Below are 21161 nucleotides of genomic sequence, written 5' to 3'. Positions count from 1 at the left end.
TCTTCCGTTGACGTCATCGCCTAGCGCCGGAAGAAAGTTTCAGGCAGAAAGCGGGAAGGTTTGCAAATGAATTAGCGTTCATAGACAAACATGGAGGAGAAGCTCAAGAGGGTGAGTGGGCCTCTCGGGAAGAAGCTAGGTTAGAAAAGAAGCTAGGAGCCTTAGTAGAACCACAAGCTGGACATGAAACAAGAAAAGACACTTTGTTGTTATTTTATCATAGTTTAATACATTTGTTTATTTTACAGCAGATTCATATTATTCAATACAACCTACCATACTAACTTTTGGCATCTACTGTTATTTTTCTGCTTATACATATTATCTATTCCTCACTGCTGTGCTCCTCTCCCCTCTCCCAAGCCACAGCTTTTACATATCATCTGTCCAAAATTTCAATTCTTCTTGTAGAGGTAACTTTCCTTCTTTCTTTTTAAACCCTTTTTCAATAAATTTTCTCCATACATCATCAAAATCACTTTGTTTCCATATACTTCTTAATTTTTAATATACATGTCAGCTTATGATTTATTGCCAAAAAAGACACTTAACAGGAATCCCATTGTCATTCTCTGCATCAGTAGCAACCTCATCATTAGGAACATCATTAGATACATGAACCTCATTGTCATTCCCAACATCCAGACTACCCTGATCATTAGACACTCCCAACAGTCACCTTAGATCAAACACTAACATATAGGAAAAACTGCAAGAACACCAAGCACAAAGTAGCTGCACGCAGTAACATCCTGCGGAAACTTACTGGCAACACATGGGGTGCAGACCCAAAATTAACACGGACGTCAGCCCTACACTGGCTGCCAATTTGCTACCGGGTTGAATTCAAAGTGCTGGCGTTGGCCTTTAAAGCCCTAAACGGTTCTGGCCCAAGCTACCTATCCGAACGTATCTCTGCTTATGAACCCACCAGGACTCTTAAGATCTTCTGGGGAGGCCCTGCTCTCGATCCCGCCTGCATCACAGGCACGGCTGGCGGGGACGAGGGACAGGGCCTTTTCTGTGCTGGCCCCTCGGCTGTGGAACGCCCTTCCCATGGACATTAGATCAGCCCCTTCGTTAATGGTGTTTCGAAGAAAACTAAAAACCTGGCTGTTCAAACAGGCGTTCGGTTAAACAATGCAATGTACACGATGAATATAGGAAACGGAATTATGGAAGACAAATTGGATCACGATTCTAGTTACAAGACGTTAATGTGTTGTTATTGATATGTCATTTTGTATATTATGCTGTTAATGGTTTTTAAATGTTGTATGCTGTTGGATTGACTTTTGCTCTTGTTGTAAACCGCGTTGAGTCTCCTACAAGGCTGAGAAATTGCGGTATACAAGCAAAGTAAATAAATAAATAAATACCCTTGTGTTACTTAACTGCCGGGTTGCCTGCCCTACTTGGCACAAGTCTGCCCACGCAAAGCAGGTGAACATAGCAAAAGCAGGTGAATGAAACAAGCAAAATAAACACAGGATTTCTTAAACCTACACATGCTAGACGCTACAAGCTAGCTGGCATTGCCCCCCGATGTGTGACGGGAAGTTGCTGCTAAATGTGAGAGAAATAAGGTTGAATACTGTGAAAGCCATCCACTACATGGCTACCAGCCTCCTCCCAGTAGACTCAAATCAAGGAAAAGCTTCATGAGAACCACCACGCCTCTTAATGTTCTTGGTCATCAGGGTATCACTCTGGGCAACCAGGAAATCCCAATTGGATGCTCCCCCATGAGGGTCTGCCCCCAGGGGCAAACCAAAAATGTGCAACTTGGAAGTCCCTGAACAGACTTGGAAGCAGAGTGGGCAGATCAAAAGACAACCTGGCAAAATGGCACTACCTAAAGGAATCCTCTACCTTGTGTGACTGTGAAGCAGAATAGACAACCCCGCATCTGTATGCTTGTCCACTGTGCCCTGCCTCATGTACAGAGGAAGAATTGTTGGAGGCTACAGATAATGCCGTTGGTTTTACCCATTTTTGGTCAAAAGATATTTAGCCACTTGTGCTCCTTCTATTTTTACCAGTTTTATACTAATTTATGCAATGCTTTTGATATGAAATAAATAAACCTGCTGTTAGGAATTGTGGTCCAAAACACCTGGAGTGCTGAAGTTTGCTCATGCCTCCTCTAGAGTATCTCCTCCTTTGTCTATTTTTTTTCATGTGCAACACAATTACCAACTTTCTTACTCTTACAAGGATTAAGTAGTTTTGGTAGGTAGATTCAGAGCTATGTCTTTTGCTAGATTCGGAGCCATCCCTTACTGAAGGATCTGCTACAGTGATTTCCCTTTCAAGTGGCACGAGGAAGTCTATTTATTGAAGGACTTCATGTTAGAGTCTACAGCCTCTCACATCAAGCCTCATACGTTGTGCTGTTTTTTGGATGTAATAATATATATACTAATAATAATAACAACAACTTTATTTTTATACCTCGCCTCCATCTCTCCAAAGGGATTTGGGGCAGCTTACATGGGGCCAGACCCAACAGAGCAGCTAAAACATTGAAATGCATATCAACAACAAATACAATATAAAGAAATAAAAAATAACCAACAACCAATAGCATAGTTCAGTGTCTCATTGTGGGTGGACAGACTGGTGCCACACCATTAGAGGACAGAACTAATGTGTAAAATGCAAATATCATATAGCAGCGATGAGGATAAGAATGATTTACTATTAAGGATTTGGATATAATAATCGTAAAGTGCTTGACGACAAGATTTTTTTGTGTGGGGGGAGGTCCTAACTGGGGCCAGATGTCCAAGGAATTTCCTAGCAAAAAGCACCACGGAACATCCATATATTCAAGTCCTACACTAATAAATTGGGAATGAACATTCATAAAATCATAAAGCTGGAAGAGACCTCGTTGGCCATCCAATCCTGCCACCTGCCAAGAGGCAGGAAAATCGCAATCAAAGCACCCCCAACAGATGGCCATCCAGCCTCTGCTTAAAAGCCTCCAAAGAAGGAGCTTCCACCACACTCCGGGGCAGAAAGAGAGTTCCACTGCTGAACAGCTCTCACAGGAAGTTCTTCCTAATGTTCTAGTGGAATCTCCTTTCCTGTAGTTTGAAGCCATTGTTCCATTGTGTCCTAGTCTCCAGGGCAGCAGAAAACAAGCTTGCTCCCTATGACTTCTCACATATTGATACGTGGCCTTCCTCATGCCTGCGCTCAGCCGCCTTTTCTGCAGGCTAAACATGCCCAGCTCTTTAAGCCACTCCTCATAGGGCTTGTTCTCCTGACCCTTGATCATTTATTCAAAGACATGGCTGTATTAGTCTGCATTGGTCTACAGCAGGCACAGAAAAACTTTGGCCCTCCAGGTGTTTTGGACTTTTATGAATTGTGGGAGTTGAAGTCCAAAACACTTCGAAGGACCAAGTTTACCCATACCATGACTAGAGGATCTAGATAGGTGGGGCCACTCATCTTGTTCCTCTTCTTCGTCCATGGCAGGTTGCACCGTGGTTGAAAAAGTCATTTGGAGACCAGCCGATCCCCTCCTTCGAAGCAGACACACGGACAATAGACATTCTGTATGAGTTGGCTGAATGCAACGAGTCCCGAGATGGAGATGTCAGCTTATTAATTGAAGACACAAACCAGAAAGCGGCTGAATATGAATCTGATGGTGAGATAAGAGCTGAGAGTGTTCCAGCAATGGGGTTTCACTATAAACAAAGCCCTTTTTATTTCTCTCTTGCTTATTATTATTAACTAGCCACTCCATGCTAGTCTGATGATCTGGAAAATAAAGTAATGAGAAAGTGTTGGCTTTTAATATATGTAATTTCTTTCTGCTTGTGGGTAAACAGTATTTCTTGCTGTTTCTTTGTCAGTGTTGATGTAGAGATTGTCTGGTTTGCCAACTCTGGAACATGCAACATAATTGTCCTTCTTTAGGGGTCCCTTTCAAATCTATGATACTATATCTCTCTGTGTGTGAAATATATATATCTGTATCTATGGCTGGATGGCTCTTTGTCAGGATTACATGATCTTGCTCTGGTAAAGGAGTTACACTGGATGGCCTTAAGTATTTTCTGTTGGTCATGGGGGTTCTGTGTGGGAAGTTTGTCCCGATTCTGTTGTTAGTGGGGTTCAGAATGCTCTTTGATTATAGGTGAACTATAAATCCCAGTAAGTACAACTCCCAAATGTCAAAGTCTATTTCCCCCAAACTCCATCTGTGCTCATATTTGGACATATGGAATATTCGTGCCAAGTTTGGTCCAGATCCATCATTGCTTGAGTCCACAGTGCTCTCTGGATGTAAGTGGACTACAACTTCCAAACTCAAGGTCAATGCCCACCAAACCCTTCTAGTATTTTCTGTTGGTCATGGGAGTCATGTGTGCAACATTTGGTTCAGTTCCATCATTGGTGGAGTTCAGAATGCTCTTTGATTGTAGGTGAACTATAAATCCCAGCAATTACAACTCCCAAATGACAAAATCAATTTTTTTGAATGATGGTCACCCATTGGGTTAGTAGGTGTCTTGTGGCCAAATTTGGCGGCAATTCATCCAGCAGTTTTTGAGTTATGTTAATCCCACAAACAAACATTACATTTTTATATATATAGATAATAACTGAGGAGAGGTTATCTCTCCAGTAAAAAGTGCCCTGCTTGATCCTCTTCAATCAAAGCAAATGCATCTCAAATCTTTCATTGCTTTTGCAGGTAGCTATCTACAGGACCTTCTGACTGAGAGCCTAAACCTTTCTTTCAGCAGCTTGTCAAAAATGAGCACCAGCTACCTGAACAACTTGGTGGATGTAGCTCTGGCCCTTGAAACGAAGGACACATCCCTCGCAAGGTAAATCTGGATAGGCTTGTGTTAAATGCTGTAGTTCAGGAGAGGAAATCTAGGGTTTCCCGGTGCATCTGTACTGTAGAATGAATGTGGTTTGACACCACTTTGACAACCATGGCTCAGTGCTGTAGAGTCCTGGGATTTACGGTTTGCTAGAGAAAGCTAAAAAACCACAGCTCTTGTGGTTCCATAGTGTTTGGGCCATGGGAGTTATAGTGGTATCAAACTGCACTAATTCCACAGTATAGATGCATCTCCAGAAGGCTTGGAATGCAGCTCCAATTAGCCCCACCCAGATGGCTAACACATAAAATAACAACAACAACAACAACAATAATAACAATTTTATTTAATAATATAATAATATTTTATATAATAATAATAATAATAATAATTTATAATAATATAAATGACTCCAATTTTCCTGAGAATGTGTCCAATGACTTAACCTTCAACAAGATTGTTAATTTGTCTGTTTCTATTATTTCCCACCTCTTTACTGCCCAGTTATTTTTTTACTGTTGGTATCTCTGTTGTTTTCCACTTTTGGGCATACACAATTCTTGTCGCTGTTAACATGTATTGCAGTATTCTCTTGCATTCCTTTTTTATTTGATTATCCAATAGTCCTTGTAATGGAAGTTCAGCCTTGAAGTTGATTCCTGTTTTACGAATTTCTTGGATTACCCCATGAATTTGTTTCCACACTTTTTTGGCCCTTTTACAGGTCCACCAATTATTAATATTGACCTATAAGCACTTTAAATGCTTTTTAAATTTGTACTAGCCGTCCCCTGCCACACGTTGCTGTGGCCCAGTCTGTGTACATGTGTTTTGTGTGTGTATATATGTGTATGTGTGTATATATTTGTGTATATATGTGGTTTTGCACATGCATTGTAATGGTTTTTTTTTTTTGCTTTTTAAGGCTTTTCTGTTGTGTTGTTCAGTGTTTTTATGAGTGATGGTCATTTGTTGGCAGGTGTCTTGCATCCAAATTTGGTATCAATTCGTCCGGTGTTTTTTGAGTTATGTGAATCCCACAAACGAACATTGCATTTTTATTTATATAGAAGATACTGATGTTAATCGTTTTTAACTGTTTAATTTTTATTGTTAGTACTGGTTTTTACTGGCATTGAATTTTTCTTGCAATTGTAAGCTACCTTGAGTGAGAAAGGCTGGGTAGAAATGAAGCTAGCTAGCTAATTAATTAATTAATTAATCTACAACAACAATAGAATAATAGGGTCCACATGGGCCATGTAGTCCAACCCCCTGCCATACAAGGAAAGCACAATCAAAGCACCCCTGACAGATGGCCATCCAGCCTCTGTTTAAAAGTTTCAAAAAAGGGGCTTCCACCACATGGAAATGGATAGAGGTTTTTGATCAGAATGTCTTCATCATGTGTTGGAATGGTGCACTGGCCAGGTACTGTTGTTGGGTAGCTTGTGCAATGCTTAGGCAGCACAGAGTGCATCTTCTAAACTACAGAATTAATGTTGTTTAATACTACTTTAACCACCATGCCTTGGTGCAGTAAAAACATTCCAAAGCTGTAGTTCTCACCTCCCTGGGAATCTCTCGGCCCTCCAGTTCGATTCTACGGACAGTTTCCAATGGATGTTGACCCTTTAGTTGTGCTGAAAAACCTAGAAGTTCCTGGAGAGGTATTCTCATTTTTAAAGTCATTTCTTTATTTGTGATTTTTCACTTTCACTGGGATACTGTGCTCCTTATTCACAGAGAATGTGGAGTGCAGGCCGTACTTCTTCAGATGCAGAAATATATACTGTACTCGAATATAAGCCTAGTTTTTCAGCCCCTTTTTTTAGGCTGAAAAAGTTCCCCTTGGCTTATACAAGGTTATTTATTATTTTATTTTGTTATTATTATTTTATTACATTTACTATTTTACTATATTTATTATTATTATAGTTACATTATTTTACTCTTATTATTTCATTACAGTTGTTATTTTACCCTATTTAATATTATTAATATTATTTATCATTTTACTCTTTATTATTATTATTACATTTATTATTTTACTTTATTGTTATTATTACTGCATTTAGTATTTTACTCTGTAATTACTGTTATTACATTACCATTGTTTTACTCTATTACTATTATTATACTGTCACAAAAACACAGTATGATACAGTAAACGAGGTATATATGCTGGATTTAATTATTATTATTATACTGTTATTATTGGAAGGATATGTAAGCACATTTACATTGAAGAAGATTAGAATAATGATTTAATCAAGATTTGGACAGTCTTATCTTAAATTACAGTTTTATGTAAACATTCAAAAACATTTTAACTTATTGATGCCTCAATTAATGTAATTTTATAGGTATTTATTTTTATTTTGAAATTTTCCAGTAGCAGCTGCATTTCCCACCCTCGGCTTATACTCGAGTCAATAAGTTTTCCTGTTGTTTTGTGGTAAAATTAGATGCCTCGGCTTATATTCGGGTCGACTTATACTTGAGTATATACGGTACTCTCCTCCAAAGGGTATTAAGCATCTTATGAAACATTTCTGTTTTTGAAAGTTTCGTCAGTGCTGAGGAGCCCAATAGTTAGATCTCTCTGTCCTAGCACTGCTGTATCACAAATGTTACTTTGAAAGAAAAAAACAAAGTTGACATAACATTACTGTCTGCAGCTTTATTCCTGCCATCAATGACCTGACTTCAGATTTGCATGCAGCAGAATCAAAAAACAAAGACATGGAGTTTGAGCTGAGCAACCTGAGGAAAAAGCTCACATCCGCCCTAGTGCTGGAGAAACGTCTTCAGGAGTAAGTACTTCAAACTAGTGCATTTTATTACCTCGTTTTTGTGTTCTCCGGTTCAAGCAGAATTCTATGACTTTTGATTTTCTGCATGAATAGATCAGGCTGTGTTTTGTTTATATATGCATGACAGTTCTTGCTACTACAGGGTGTAACTTGTAATTTGAAGCTTGCTGTTGTTTACTAAAAGAGTAAGTACTGCAGGGTACCTTCTTTGCTTTAACACCCTGGTTATACAATACAGGTTGAGGGTCTTATCTGAAATGTTTGGGACCAGATTGGATATTCCTTCATGGAAAATGGTTGGATTTTGTATATTTGGGGGGTGGGGGTGGGATTTTGGAATATCTGTATTTGTGTGTATGTACATGATGAAATACCTTTGAGATGGGACCGAAGTCTAAACACAATATTCATGTTCGTTCCTTATATACCTTATGTTTATAGCCTGAAGGTAAATTGAAGCAATATTTAAATGATTTTATTTTATTTATTTATTATTCAAACTTATATGCCGCCACTCCCCTGGGGCTCGGAGCAGCTTACAAGAACAGGCTTAAATCTAACACAATTTTAAAACAATTTAAAACAATTTAAAACAGCAATATCAAAGATCAAAGGCCTGTTGAAACAGATCAAAGGCCTGTTGAAACAGATTTTGTGCATGAAATAAAGTTTGTATTAGAAAACGAAGGTGTTTTCTGATATATTTATCGTGTCAGGGGCAGACCAAACAGTTGCATTACATTTTTAAACAAACAAACAAACAAAACACAAAGTTTGCAAGCTTGGTAGTTGATTAAATGTCCTTTTAACCAGGAGCTGGCCACTTGGAGTGCCTCTGGTGTTGCTGCAAGGAGGCCCTCCATTGTGCATGTAGCAGGGCTCAGGTTGCATTGTAATAGGTGGTCAGTGGTTTGCTCTTCTCCACACTCACATGTCATGGATTCCACTTTGTAGCCCCATTTCTTGAGGTTGGCTCTGCATCTCGTGGTGCCAGAGTGCAGTCTGTTCAGCGGCCTTCCAAGTCTCCCAGTCGTCTGTGTGCCCAGAGGGGAGTCTCTCATTTGGTATCAGCCATTGATTGAGTTTCTGGGTTTGAGCCTGCCACTTTTGAACTCTCGCTTGCTGAGGTGTTCCAGCGAGTGTCTTTGTAGATATAAGAAAACTATTTCTTGATTTAAGTCGTTGACGTGCTGGCTGATACCCAAACAAGGGATAAGCTGGAGATGTCACTGCCTTAGTCCTTTCACTATTGGTTGCTACTTCCCGGCAGATGTCAGATGGTGCAATACCGGCTAAACAGTGTAATTTCTCCAGTGGTGTAGGGCGCAGGCACCCCGTGATAATGCGGCATGTTTAAGAGCCACATCTACTATTTTAGCATGGTGAGATGTGTTCCACACTGGGCATGCATATCAGCAGCAGAGTAGCATAGTGCAAGGGCAGATGTCTTCACTGTGTCTAGTTGTGATCCCCAGGTTGTGCCAGTCAGCCTTCGTATGATATTATTTCTAGCACCCACTTTTTGCTTGATATTCAGGCAGTGCTTCTTGTAGGTCAGGGCACGGTCCAGAGAGACTCCCAGATATTTGGGTGTGCTGCAATGCTCCAGTGGAATTGCAGTTTTCAGATACGACCCCTGTAGACAATAATGGATTTCAAGGTATTTTGGATTTCAGAATTCCAGATGAGAGATGCTGAAACTATTTCTTCTTGAATGTTGCAGGTTGTTAAAAGATGTCTGCTTTTTAATGACCTTTGGGGACTAATTGGTTTTACAAAGATCCATAAGTGTATATAGTTTTCAATAGTTTTACATTATTTCAATCAGTTTTAATTTGCCTTGTAGCTCGTTAAATTGTTTAACATTTGTTTAGCTTTTAAGAATGGTTTCAATTATTCAATTTGATTTTATTGTACACCAGCCTTGTATCTCCAGACAGATAGTGGGATATAACTATAAATATCCAATAAATAAATAAATAAATACAAGGAGGACGTGTCCTTATTACGCAGCAAGGCTTTCTAATGGATTGTTCAAACTCTCAACCTGTTGTGAAAATCCAGGCCTCGAGGGTCCCTGAAATATCATCCAAACCAATGTTCCTTTGTCCTGTAGGAAAGTTTAGCTGCATGGCCCTATCTTTGATTGTTGTGCTGAATTTTGCAGACCTTCAAGAGAAACCTTAAAAACACTACTTGCTATAGTATTGTACCTTCAGGTCTGCCTTTTCAATCTGTAAAAGCTGTAAAAGCTCTTCCAGGGCAGGTATGGGCCCTTTTCCTTGACCTCTGTTCATTTTAGGTTGCTCTCATTAGGACTCTCAACCTCTTTCCTTTAGTCTCTTTCTTCTCATGGAAGGGAACACTCCCTCTCACAAAGGCACATGAGTTGTGCTGGGGGTCTGGAATTGATCACAGGCTCAGTATTTGATGCTTTCTTGGGCAAGAATAAAAATTTTGGATTTTTTTGTCTTGTACGATGTACAAAGTTCAGTCCCAAATTCTTGTGTTGTTCTGGGTTAGCCAGCACAGCTCTTGATGCAGTTTGTGTTCTGTCCCCTTCATAGCTATCAAGCTGTGAGGAAAGGCTGGTAATAAATTCGTTGTTGTTGTTGTATGTTTTATGAGACTTCTTGTTACAGAAAATGTATAACTGTTTTCCAGTGACATCGTCAAAACAGAAGAACTTTTGGTGGTAGAAAAAGCAAAGGCTGAGAGCCGGACCCAAAACATGAAGTTCCTGAAAGACAAATCAGAGGATATGAAATCCAGAATTGAAGCATCAGAGGTTAGCACAAGCATCCTTATACTAGTATTGCTACAGAAGATGCGAATTATGAAAAAGCTGGGAACTCCACATTTTACTAGTATAGTCAGCACTCCACATCTGCGGGTTTCACTTTCGTGAGTTAATATGGAATCCCTAGGTCCTTCTATTTGATTCTAGAGGCCATCCCCCCCCCCCCCCGATGTTGACCATAATGTTATACCTGAACACTTATTTATTTATTTATTTATTTATGATATTGATGCTGGAGAAAGTGGAAGGGAAAATGATGAGGGGCCAACCAAGGGCAAGATGGATGGATGGTATCCTTGAAGTGACTGGCTTGACTGAAGGAGCTGGGGTTGGTGACGGTCAACAGGGAGCTCTGGCATGGGCTGGTTCATGAGGTCACGAAGAGTCAGAAGTGACTGAATGAATAAACAACAACATTTACAACATTTATATCCTGCCCTTCTCACCCTGAAGGGGACTCAGGGCGGCTTACATGAGTGGCATTATTCCATTCCCAAACAACAATAATTAAATCAATTAAAAACAATTTAAAACAATATTAGAACAACATACGTAAACATTAGGCAACTACTGTCCATAGAGCCAAAGCCTGATAAAGACTTATAATTTTCTATGAGAGAACACCTCTGTTTGTGAAAGATGCTCAGTTCAGCATTGTCAGTGGAGGGATGTTCGATAGAGACAGATCAGGCTTGGAAATATCAGATCCCAAGAAGCCACTGCAAGTCAGAGCAAATGGCCCCTGGGGCAGATGAAACAAGAGTCTTTACTTGGTCTAAAGCGGGTTTCTGTGGCCAGTGCAGCATGATGGATTGAATATTGGACTTTGGAAACCAGGATTCAATACCTGCTCAGGCATTGAAATGCACTGACACTCCATGTGTTTTGGACTTCAACTCCCACAATTCCTTACAGCTGGTAGTGTGCTTTGTGTTGGGTTGTTGTGTGCCTTCATGTTATTAGTAACCTATGGTCACCCTAGGGTAGGCATGAGCAAACTTCGGCTCTCCAGATGTTTCGGCTTTCAACTTCCACAATTCCTCACAGCCAGTAGGGAGTTAGAAGTCGAAAACACCTGGAGGGTCTAAGTTTGCCCATGTGTGAACTACACAGTTTCTCTTACTAAAATACCATGGATCAATTTAGTAATGAATAACTGTAATTTAATCCTTTTCATAAGGGGAAATGAACCCTTTTGTGAGTAGAATAGTGAAAGCTGAGGCCCCTTCCACACAGCTATATGAAATCCACATTGAACTGGATTATATGGCAGTGTGGACTCAGATAACCCAGTTCAAAGCAGATATTGTGAATTATCTTCCTTGATATTCTGGATTATGAGGCTGCGTGGAAGGGCCCGTAGTCTATCCCAACAGAACCTAAAAGAAGAAATGACCCCTTCTGCTCTCTCTCTACCACAGCACCACTTCTGACTTTCTAAAACTATGCTTCAATATGTGATTGTATAGATGTAATTAATTATGTTGTGCTCCGCCTCAAGGCTAAAGGAGAGTTGAATAATACAATAAAATAAAAATATTTTATTGTCATTTTATTAATTAATGTCTGAGTGGGGAAATGTCAGTGGTGGCCAGGAGGAGATGTCCTGTCTGGAAATCAGCCTTGACTTAGAATCATAGAATCAAAGAGTTGGAAGAGACCTCATGGGCCATCCAGTCCAACCCCCTTCCAAGAAGCAGGAAAATTGCATTAAAATAAAAATCCATAATTTTGGCTCCAAAATTACCTTGAACGTATACATAAAGTTGTCTAATACCTGAGTATGCAGGCAGTCACCAATTTCTTTAGGTTTGTTTTAAGTTGAATTTGTAAGTTGGAACAGGTGCATTTTTAAAGTTTCACTCCAGCCAAATATATATCTGTATTAGCTTTGGATAGCATAGGAAAGGGTTAATACCCCTGTGGTGTTTGTTTTGCTGTCTGTGCCCCCGTTTAAAAGATTTCCCCTCACTTTCTGTCCCTGTGATAACTGGATTTTGAAAAAAATGGCTTGTTGTAGAAATGAAGATTGGGGATAAAGCTTCAGCAGACACACCTTTTCCCCATGATAATTCTTTCAGGGGTGAATTTCCCTTCTCAGGGGTAGATTTCTCTCACTTCCTGTTGTCCCACCCCCATTCTTAACTATAAATCATTAGTAAGTCAGATGTCTGTAACTCGGAGATTGCCTGTATATGACAGACAGGAAATAGTGAAATGATTCTTCATCCTTCTTCTGAAATGTTTCATTTTGTAATGTTTACTGTCTGAATTTTGCTACTGAGCAACACTCATTGTTTTCTCCTGTGTTGTTAAAGGCTTTCATGGCCGGAAACACTGGGTTGCTGTGAGTTTTCCGGGCTGTATGGCCATGTTCTAGAACCATTATCTCCTGCCTTTTTTCCTTTTCCTCTCTGCAGAAGCAACTGTCTGCAAGTGGGCTAGAGGCTTCCCTGACGCATGCATCTCTAGTGAAGCTTTCGGAGGTGAGCGTTACGCCATGGATAGTGGTGCTGTTTTCAAATGACACATGCTGGTTGGCATTTAACCAGGGTGACTGAGAGGAACAGACATTTACCCAGATGGTACTTGGTTGTGAGTTTCCTGGAGGAAGGAAGACTAGCTCTTAATATCTCTCTAATGATAGCAGAGGGATCCAAGTCCTCTCTCCTCGTTGCATTTATTTTACCTTTTTTTCTCATGAAAAAAGTCTTGGTGGAATATATGAACAACTTGCTCTGTTCTGTCCACAGAAACTGGCAGAAATAAAGAAGGAAACTGCACCTTTGGAAAAGAAACTGGAATCCTACTTGGACCTGCCCCCTGTAATTATTCTCCTTTTTCACTTATTCGTGTCTTCAAGCTCTGTCCTCTATATGTGAATAGCTGATTAGCATGGCAACCCTGGCAAAAGTACTGCATTGATGATAACGTCATGGTGTGTCTAAGGAATGTGGGAAAACCCAAATAGGAAGTGGAGCTTACTTTTACACTGAAAACTGCATAATGTTTTAATTAAACACATTATATGGTTGGTCAGTTTGGGGTTTTACAGTAGGTGCTGTGTGGGAAACAATACTTGCTTATCTGGAAATCAAAAATCCAAAAAACGTCCAAAACCCACAAAGTTTTGGCTGCCAGCCACCAGCTTCCACACTGCATCACACTTGCTTGCTCATCTCTTAGTGCCTCAATCTTTCTCCAGCATTATTTCTCATTCAAAACACAAGTAACGAATGAATGAGACTCAGGCTGGAGAGAGACCTGAAGGTCTGTCTAGCAGCGGGAAGCATGTCTTTGCATTGGGCATCATGCTTGAATTGCCACCATTTCACAGATCCTTTCTGTCTCTTTGGTCTTGTGTCTTGTTTGTGTATGATTTAGATGATAACTTTGTCATTAGAGTAGACGCCCCCCCCCCCCCCTTTGTGGGAAAGCTTGACTCCACAACCCCTGCCATTATGAGTACTACTCCATATATTATCTGCTTCTCTCTTTTATCTTGTCTGAGTTTTTAATTAGTTTTAATTAGTTGTTTTTAATAATTACATGTAGCCCGCCCATTGTCTCTGGGTCTGTGTCTATTGTAATTCTTACATTGTTATGTATTTATATGTTTTATGTAATTATAATGTTGTTTATTGTTTGCGTTTTCAGTTGTGTTTTGGTTCTCTTTATTGTAATTGTTGTTCGGGCCTGACCCCATGTAAGCCACTCCAAGTCCCCATAGGGGAGATGGTGGCGTGGTACAAATAAATGTTATTATATTATTATTATGAGATGTTATACTGGAGAAATATTGAGGGAGGAATCCATGCCTCCTGCCATTTCACATAACTCTCCAACTGAGGGTCTGTGAAATGGTAGGAGATTATCTATCTGTCTATCTATCTATGTACATATATATTCCAAAATACAAAATACTTATGGACAGAAGGGATACTCAAACCGTAGTTGCTAATCTATCTATTTTATATATGTATAAAAGTCAAAGTCTTTGTATGACAAAAGCTGTTGCTAAGTGAAGTAACCCTTAATGATGCCACTGAATTGGCAGTTGGTAGGTGAAGGGGTGAGTGTTACTAGGTGAAGTGACCCTCTGTGATGTTGCTGGGGAAGGAAGGAAGGAAGGAAGGAAGGAAGGAAGGAAAACAAAGCCACAGAGCAATGGAGATATTGTGAGGTAGGACCAGGGGCGGCTCAACCCATTACGCAAAGTAAGCATTTGCAGTATAGTTGATTTTGCCCAGGGGCGCTCTTGAGGCCCTCTTGGGGGGAAATAGACCTTGACATATGCGAGTTGCAGTTACTGGGATGTATAGTTCACCTACAATCAAAGAGCATTCTGAACTCCACCAGTGATGGAATTGAACCAAATATGGCACACAGATCTCCCACGACGAACAGAAAATATATACGTGATTGGTTGGCGGGGGGGGGGGGGGAGGGGGGCAGAATGCTGTTGAAAATTACCTAGGGCCACCTCTGGGTAGGACTTCATAGAGCTGGAGAAGGGAGAAAGGGGAGGGGAAGAAAACAAGGAAGGAAGGAAGGAAGGAAGGAAGGAAGGGAGGAAGGGAGGAAGGAAAGCAAGAAAGAAGGGAAAGAAAGGCAAGGAGAGGGAAAGAGGCAAGGGTGGTAAGAAGGAAAAGGATGGAACAAAGGAAGAGAAGGGAAAGGGGGGAAAATATGAGGGAAAGGAAAGTGAAAGAAGGGATAAAAACAGAAGAGCAGTGGCTCCTCGGACACCTGGGCAATGCCAGCTATATATGCTGATTACAGTTTTAAGAACTGCATGAGCCCTGATTTTCATAGCGTTTTCTGCTTCTGGTCAAGCAGGAGGCACCTGCCACAAAACAATAAAGCAATGTGATGCCTCTGGTCTGTGAGCTGCATTTATTTATATAATGTCATCAAGCACATTTTGGCATTTATGTGCCTTAAGAAAGTAATATTATATCATTTTCTCCGTGGTAGAGGAAGAAAGCATGTAAGTTTTGTGTCTTCCTCCTTCAGCCGCCTTTCATCAGTAGAGATACAGCTAGAAGAGAGGTTGCCAAAAGCTTAATGGGTAAAGCTGGTTTTGAGGATGAATGCGAAAGGAACAGGAAGGTGGCAGTATGGAGATAAACACGGCAGCTTTAGGGAGCAGAAGACCTCCAGATGGTGACATGTTGTTTATTCTGAGCCATCTGTTGGAGTTGCCATTATTGCATATTTCATGGAAAGGTTTCTGCTGCTGGTCTCAACGAACGTGCTGAATCAGTGCATCCTTTCGGTCTTAAAATGCTGAAGAAGCACCTCCTGGAAAATGTCCTTGATTTGCAAACATTCGGAAGGGGAGGCAGGGAAGCCCTGTGTTTGCCTAAATGTTTCTGTTTTCTTCCCAGAGCTGTAGTCTTGCTAAAGTGAAAATTGAAGAAGCAAAGAGGGAACTGGTAAGTATTTTTTTTTTTGCCTGTCTTCAAAAGGGGAATCATTCCTGAAGACATTAGAAGAGGGTTGTGCCAATGTAGAAAGAACCAGCCCCTTTTCTCAGTATGACATATATTATATTTCTCTGGGTTTTGAGTTAAACCACTGAGTTGCTGAACTTGCTGACCGAAAGGTTGGTGGTTCGAATCTGGGGAGCGAGGTGAGCTCCCGTTATTAGCCCCAGCTTCTGCCAACCTAGCAGTTTGAAAACATACAAATGTGAGATCCATAGGTACCGCTTAATCGATAGGTACTGCGCCCCATGAAGTCATGTTGGCCACATTAACTTTGAGGTGTCTATGGACAACACCGGCTCTTCGGCTTAGATATGGAGCTGAGTACCACCCCCAAAGTTGGACTCGACTAAACTTAATGTCAAAGAGAAACCTTTACCTATTAAACAATACCGTAGGAGTATTTGTTAGAAGTTAGATAAGTAGGGTTTTTATTTTTAAAAAACAACAACATATGACTGCTAAACATAACAGCTACTATAAGCCAAGTTTTTCTTTTAATTGCTTTTAAAAAAAAGATAATTTGTTTCTGTGTTGTGTTAAGTATGCAAGTTGGTCCACTACTATCTAAATTTGGATTATTTATTTATTTATTTATTCACAGTATTTATATTCCACCCTTCTCACCCTGCAGGGGACTTAGGGCGGATTACAACGTACATATACATGGCAAACATTCAATGCCATAGACATACAACATATATAGACAGACACACAGAGGCTATTTAAATTTCCAGCTTTCATGAGGGTATTCTGGCCACCAGGGGAGCTGTTGCTTCACTGTCCATTTCTGACACTGATGGAGTACTTCCTCATTCTTTTGCTTGCTTGCTGCTTGAGATTTTATGGTGTCATAAATTAGTTAAATTAGTCTCCCCGCAAAAGCAGTACCTAAATTTCCTACTTGACAGATGCAACTGTCTTTCGGGCTGCAAAGGTCGACAGCAAGCTACACAATGGTTGGAAGCTCACTTCAACCTGGGCTGGCTTCAAACTCATGACCTTTCGGTCAGCAGTGATCTTAATGCAACTGATTCCCAGCCAGTTGCGCCACAGTCTTTTAACATTTTAACTTTTTTTCCAAGAAGTATGGAACTTCTTTTAGATCTGCTGCAGCACAATTGGTGTGTCTTATATTTATTGCAGATCAGTTTGTATTTTAACAAATGTTGATTTTTGCTGATGTCTGATTTTTTTTTCTCGTCAAGTTGAATATTTTTATTGTGTTATGTGGAATAAAATTTCTGTATTAAAAAAAAATATAACCCTAGAATTTGTTCATTCTATTTCTGTTATTGTGATTTCTTTTCTCATTTGATAGCCATTATGTTAAAAAGCTGGAGTCTTCCAAGTACTAAATATGGCTCCTGTTTCTTCTCTTCCTTTTTCTAGGCAGCACTTGAGGAAGAGTTTTCAGCTAAAGTGGATATGGCCGTACTTTCAGTCCCTTTGCCTACCAAACGACCATTCATTTAATTGTCCTGGTACCGATCATTTTAAAAAAAGAAACTAATATGAATTTTGTGGACGGTGGTGCCTTGACTTCAGATGCCGCTATTTCATCTTATTCAGCACTTTATCTCTTTTTTGACAAAAGCAGTTTTAAAAGACAAGTGCCGCTTTGTAATTTGTGTGTAACTCTCTTCCTTTTTTCCTACAAGAATGTTTCCTTGATTGGTCTTTCTCAACAAACGTATGCAATAAACTTTTGTAGAAATCTGATTTGACAACTGTCCTCGAGGGGGTGCTTCGAATAGACACAAGAGCGACAGTAGTTCGATGCCTGGGTTGTTTTTTCGAGCTATATGGCCATGTTCTAGAGGCATTCTCTCCTGACGTTTTGCCTGCATCTATGGCAAGCATCCTCAGAGGTAGTGAGGTCTGTTGGAACTAGGAAAATGGGTTTATATATCTGTGGAATAATGTCCAGGGTGGGACAAATAACTCTTGTCTGCTGGAGCTAGGTGTGAATGTTTCGAATGACCACCTTGATTAGCATTTGATGGCCTGGCAGTTTTTTGGTGTGGCTTGTTAGTGCCTGGGGGAATCTTTTGTTGAGAGGTGATTAGCTGTTGTTTTGCTGTTGTAATTTTAGAGTTTTTTTAATACTGGTAGCCAGATTTTGTTCATTTTCATGGTCTCCTCCTTTCTGTTGAAATTGTCCACATGCTTGTGGGTTTCAATGGCTTCTCTGTGTAGTCTGACATGGTGGTTGTGAGAGTGGTCCAGCATTTCTGTGGTAGGTGATTTGTATGTTGTGTTTCCTCATCAGCTTCCCTATGCGGTCAGTGGTTCCCTTGATGTATGGCAAGAACACTTTTCCTCTGGGTGGATCTTCGTCTTTATTCTTGTGGCTTGTCCTTGGTTGTCTTGCAGCTCTTCTGATGTCTGAGGTGGAGCCTCCATTGGCCTGGAGAGCCCAGTTGAGGTGGTTCAGTTCATCTTGGAGGAGGTGGGGTTCGCAGATTGTTTTTGCACGGTCTGCCAAGGCTTTAATGGTGCTTCTTTTTTGACTTGGGTGATGGCTGGAGTTTTTATGTAGATATCTATCTGTGTGTGTGGGTTTTCTGTAAACAGTGTGACCCACACCAAAAAACTGCCAGGCCATCAAATGCTAATCAAAGTGTCCAATTGAAACATTCACACCTAGCTCCAAGAGACAAGAGTCCTTTCTTCCACCCTGGACATTCCACAGATATATAAACCCATTTTCCTAGTTCCAACAGACCTCACTACCTCTGAGGATGCTTGCCATAGATGCAGGTGAAACGTCAGGAGAGAATGCCTCTAGAACATGGCCATATAGCCCGAAAAACCTACAACAACTCAGCGATTCCGGCCATGAAAGCCTTCGACAATACATAGTTCGATGCCTGATCAACCTCTGCAAGATTCTTCTTTTTAAAGCCAAAACGTACATCCCAGTCTGTATTCTGCCCATTTTTGGTTCTTTGCTTCTCACAGGAGGAGTGTATTAGACCCAGTATGAACAACCCCAATGCTTGTACTCTTGATAACTGCTGGAGCAGGCATGGGCAAACTTTGGCCCTCCAGGTGTTTTGGACTTCAACTTCCACAATTCCTAACAGCCTACCAGCAGTTCTGTAATCCGATATACCTGTTGTCGAGCAATTTAGAGTGGCTGTCGATAGAGTGATCCAAGCCATTGTGGGTTGCCTGGTGAGAAAAGAAGCCAGTTTGTTGCTCTTCATTCGTTCAGTCGTCTCCGACTCTTCGTGACCTTTGGACCAGCACACGCCAGAGCTCCCTGTTGGCCGTCACCACCCCCAGCTCCTTCAAGGTCAGTCCAGACACTTCAAGGATGCCATCCATCCATCTTGCCCTTGGTCGGCCCCTCTTCCTTTTACCTTCCACTTTCCCCAGCATAAAGCCGGTATTCCAGAATAAATCTCACTAAGTTGAAGAAAAAGCCAGCGAGGTTTTATTTCATTCCAGCTGGAAAGGATGATGATTCCAGTAGTCTGCCAACAAATCGACATAACCCACAGGGCAGAGAAATACAAAATATATATAGCCTTCAGAGTCAAAAGTTCCCATCCCCCCCCCCCCCCGAGCTGGCTTTGTTATGATTGGCTGTGACGTCAGCAGGAGGAGATCAAATGAGGACCCTGACCCTGCTTTTGGCCACCCAACCAATGAGATGGAAGCGAGGCAGGCAACAGGGAAAGAATGTGTCCAATTCTGAGCACCACAACTTGAAGAGAGATATTGACAAGCTGGAATGTGTCCAGAGAAGGGTGACTAAAATGATCAAGGGTCTGGAGAACAAGCCCTATGAGGAGCGGCTTAAGGAGCTGGGCATGTTTAGCCTGAAGAAGAGAAGGCTCAGAGGAGACATGATATCCATGTATAAGTATGTGAGAGGAAGTCACAGGGAGGAGGGAGCAAGCTTGTTTTCCGCTTCCCTGGAGACTAGGACGTGGAACAATGGCTTCAAACTACAAGAGAGGAGATTCCATCTGAACATGAGGAAGAACTTCCTGACTGAGAGCCGTTCAGCAGTGGAACTCTCTGCTCCGGAGTATGTGGAGGCTCCTTCTTTGGAAGCTTTTAAACAGAGGCTGGATGGCCTTCTGTCAGGGGTGCTTTGTATGTAATATTCCTGCTTCTTGGCAGGGGGTTGGACTGGATGGCCCATGAGGTCTCTTCCAACTCTTTGATTCTATGGTGAGAAAAGAAGCCAGTATTCCAGAATAAATCTCACCAAGTTGAAGAGAAAGCCACCGAGGTTTTATTTCATTCCAGCTGGAAAGGATGATGATTCCAGTAGTCTGCCAATAAATCGACGTAACCCACTGGGCAGAGAAATACAAAATATATAGCCTTCAGAGTCAAAAGTTCCCATGCCCACCCCCACCCCAGGAGCTGGCTTTGTTATGATTGGCTGTGACGTCAGCAAGCCAGGAGGAGATCCAATGAGGACCCTGACCCTGCTTTTGGTCACCCAACCAATGAGGTGGAAGGGAGGCGGGCAACAGGGAAACAATGTCTAGTTAACTGGATTAAGAATGGCTGGTGTTTACCAAATGGTTGGGCGATAGCTTTAGGCTCTCAAGCCGGGCCTGAGTTATTGTTTGATTCCTTAAATTAATATTCTTATCTAGGCCTGAGAGGCTAGGTCCTTTATCACACTGTCCTGCAATATGGAGTTCACTGATGAAGTAGATGCTAGTTTCGGGAGATCAGGATGTAGCACAGCAGGGAGGCGGATTACAAATCTCTGGTTCTTCGCAGATGGAGAGATGTCCTTTGTGTTGGGTGTTCCAAAGTGCCCATAGACCCCATCACTCCAGATGGCCTGGCTATTAGCCCTCCGAGGTCCAGTCAGACAGAGCCATTTACTTATTGTCCATGCAGATGGCTTGGTGAAATCCTTTGTTAGGGGATTATTGACTCAAGACGTTTGGAAACTCCAAGAGCCATGGGTTGCTGGTTCATGAAAAGGTTCCTTTCCTTCATATTTTCTTATATAGACATACATACATATAGGGAATGAGGAATGGGGCAAGGGAGCATACACAGAATTCATAGGAAAAAGGGGGAATCATGCAGGGTCTAAGGCAGTGTTTCTCAACATTCCTAATGCTGCAACCCCTTAATGCAGTTCCTCATGTTGTGACCCCCAACCAAAACATTATTTTCGTTGCTACTTCATAACTGTAGTTTTGTTACTGTTATGCAT

The 21161-nt window shown here is 41.2% G+C and overlaps 1 protein-coding gene across 1 annotated transcript; it reads left to right on the top strand.

The window, feature by feature from the left end:
* The first annotated feature begins 4 nt into the window (after nucleotides 1-4).
* HAUS1 (HAUS augmin like complex subunit 1) lies at nucleotides 5-17680 on the top strand. The gene is made up of 9 exons (XM_067464669.1): nucleotides 5-111; nucleotides 3490-3664; nucleotides 4718-4853; nucleotides 7535-7669; nucleotides 10334-10457; nucleotides 12890-12955; nucleotides 13223-13294; nucleotides 15860-15907; nucleotides 17351-17680. The coding sequence occupies exons 1-9, from the start codon at nucleotides 91-93 to the stop codon at nucleotides 17432-17434; spliced, it is 861 nt and encodes a 286-aa protein (XP_067320770.1). The 5' UTR covers nucleotides 5-90; the 3' UTR covers nucleotides 17435-17680.
* The last annotated feature ends 3481 nt before the right edge of the window (nucleotides 17681-21161 follow it).

This window comes from Anolis sagrei, chromosome 2, assembly GCF_037176765.1.
Source record: "Anolis sagrei isolate rAnoSag1 chromosome 2, rAnoSag1.mat, whole genome shotgun sequence".
Lineage (NCBI taxonomy): Eukaryota > Metazoa > Chordata > Lepidosauria > Squamata > Dactyloidae > Anolis > Anolis sagrei.
Note: the sequence above shows the minus strand (reverse complement) of the source record. Positions and strands in the feature narration are given on the sequence as shown.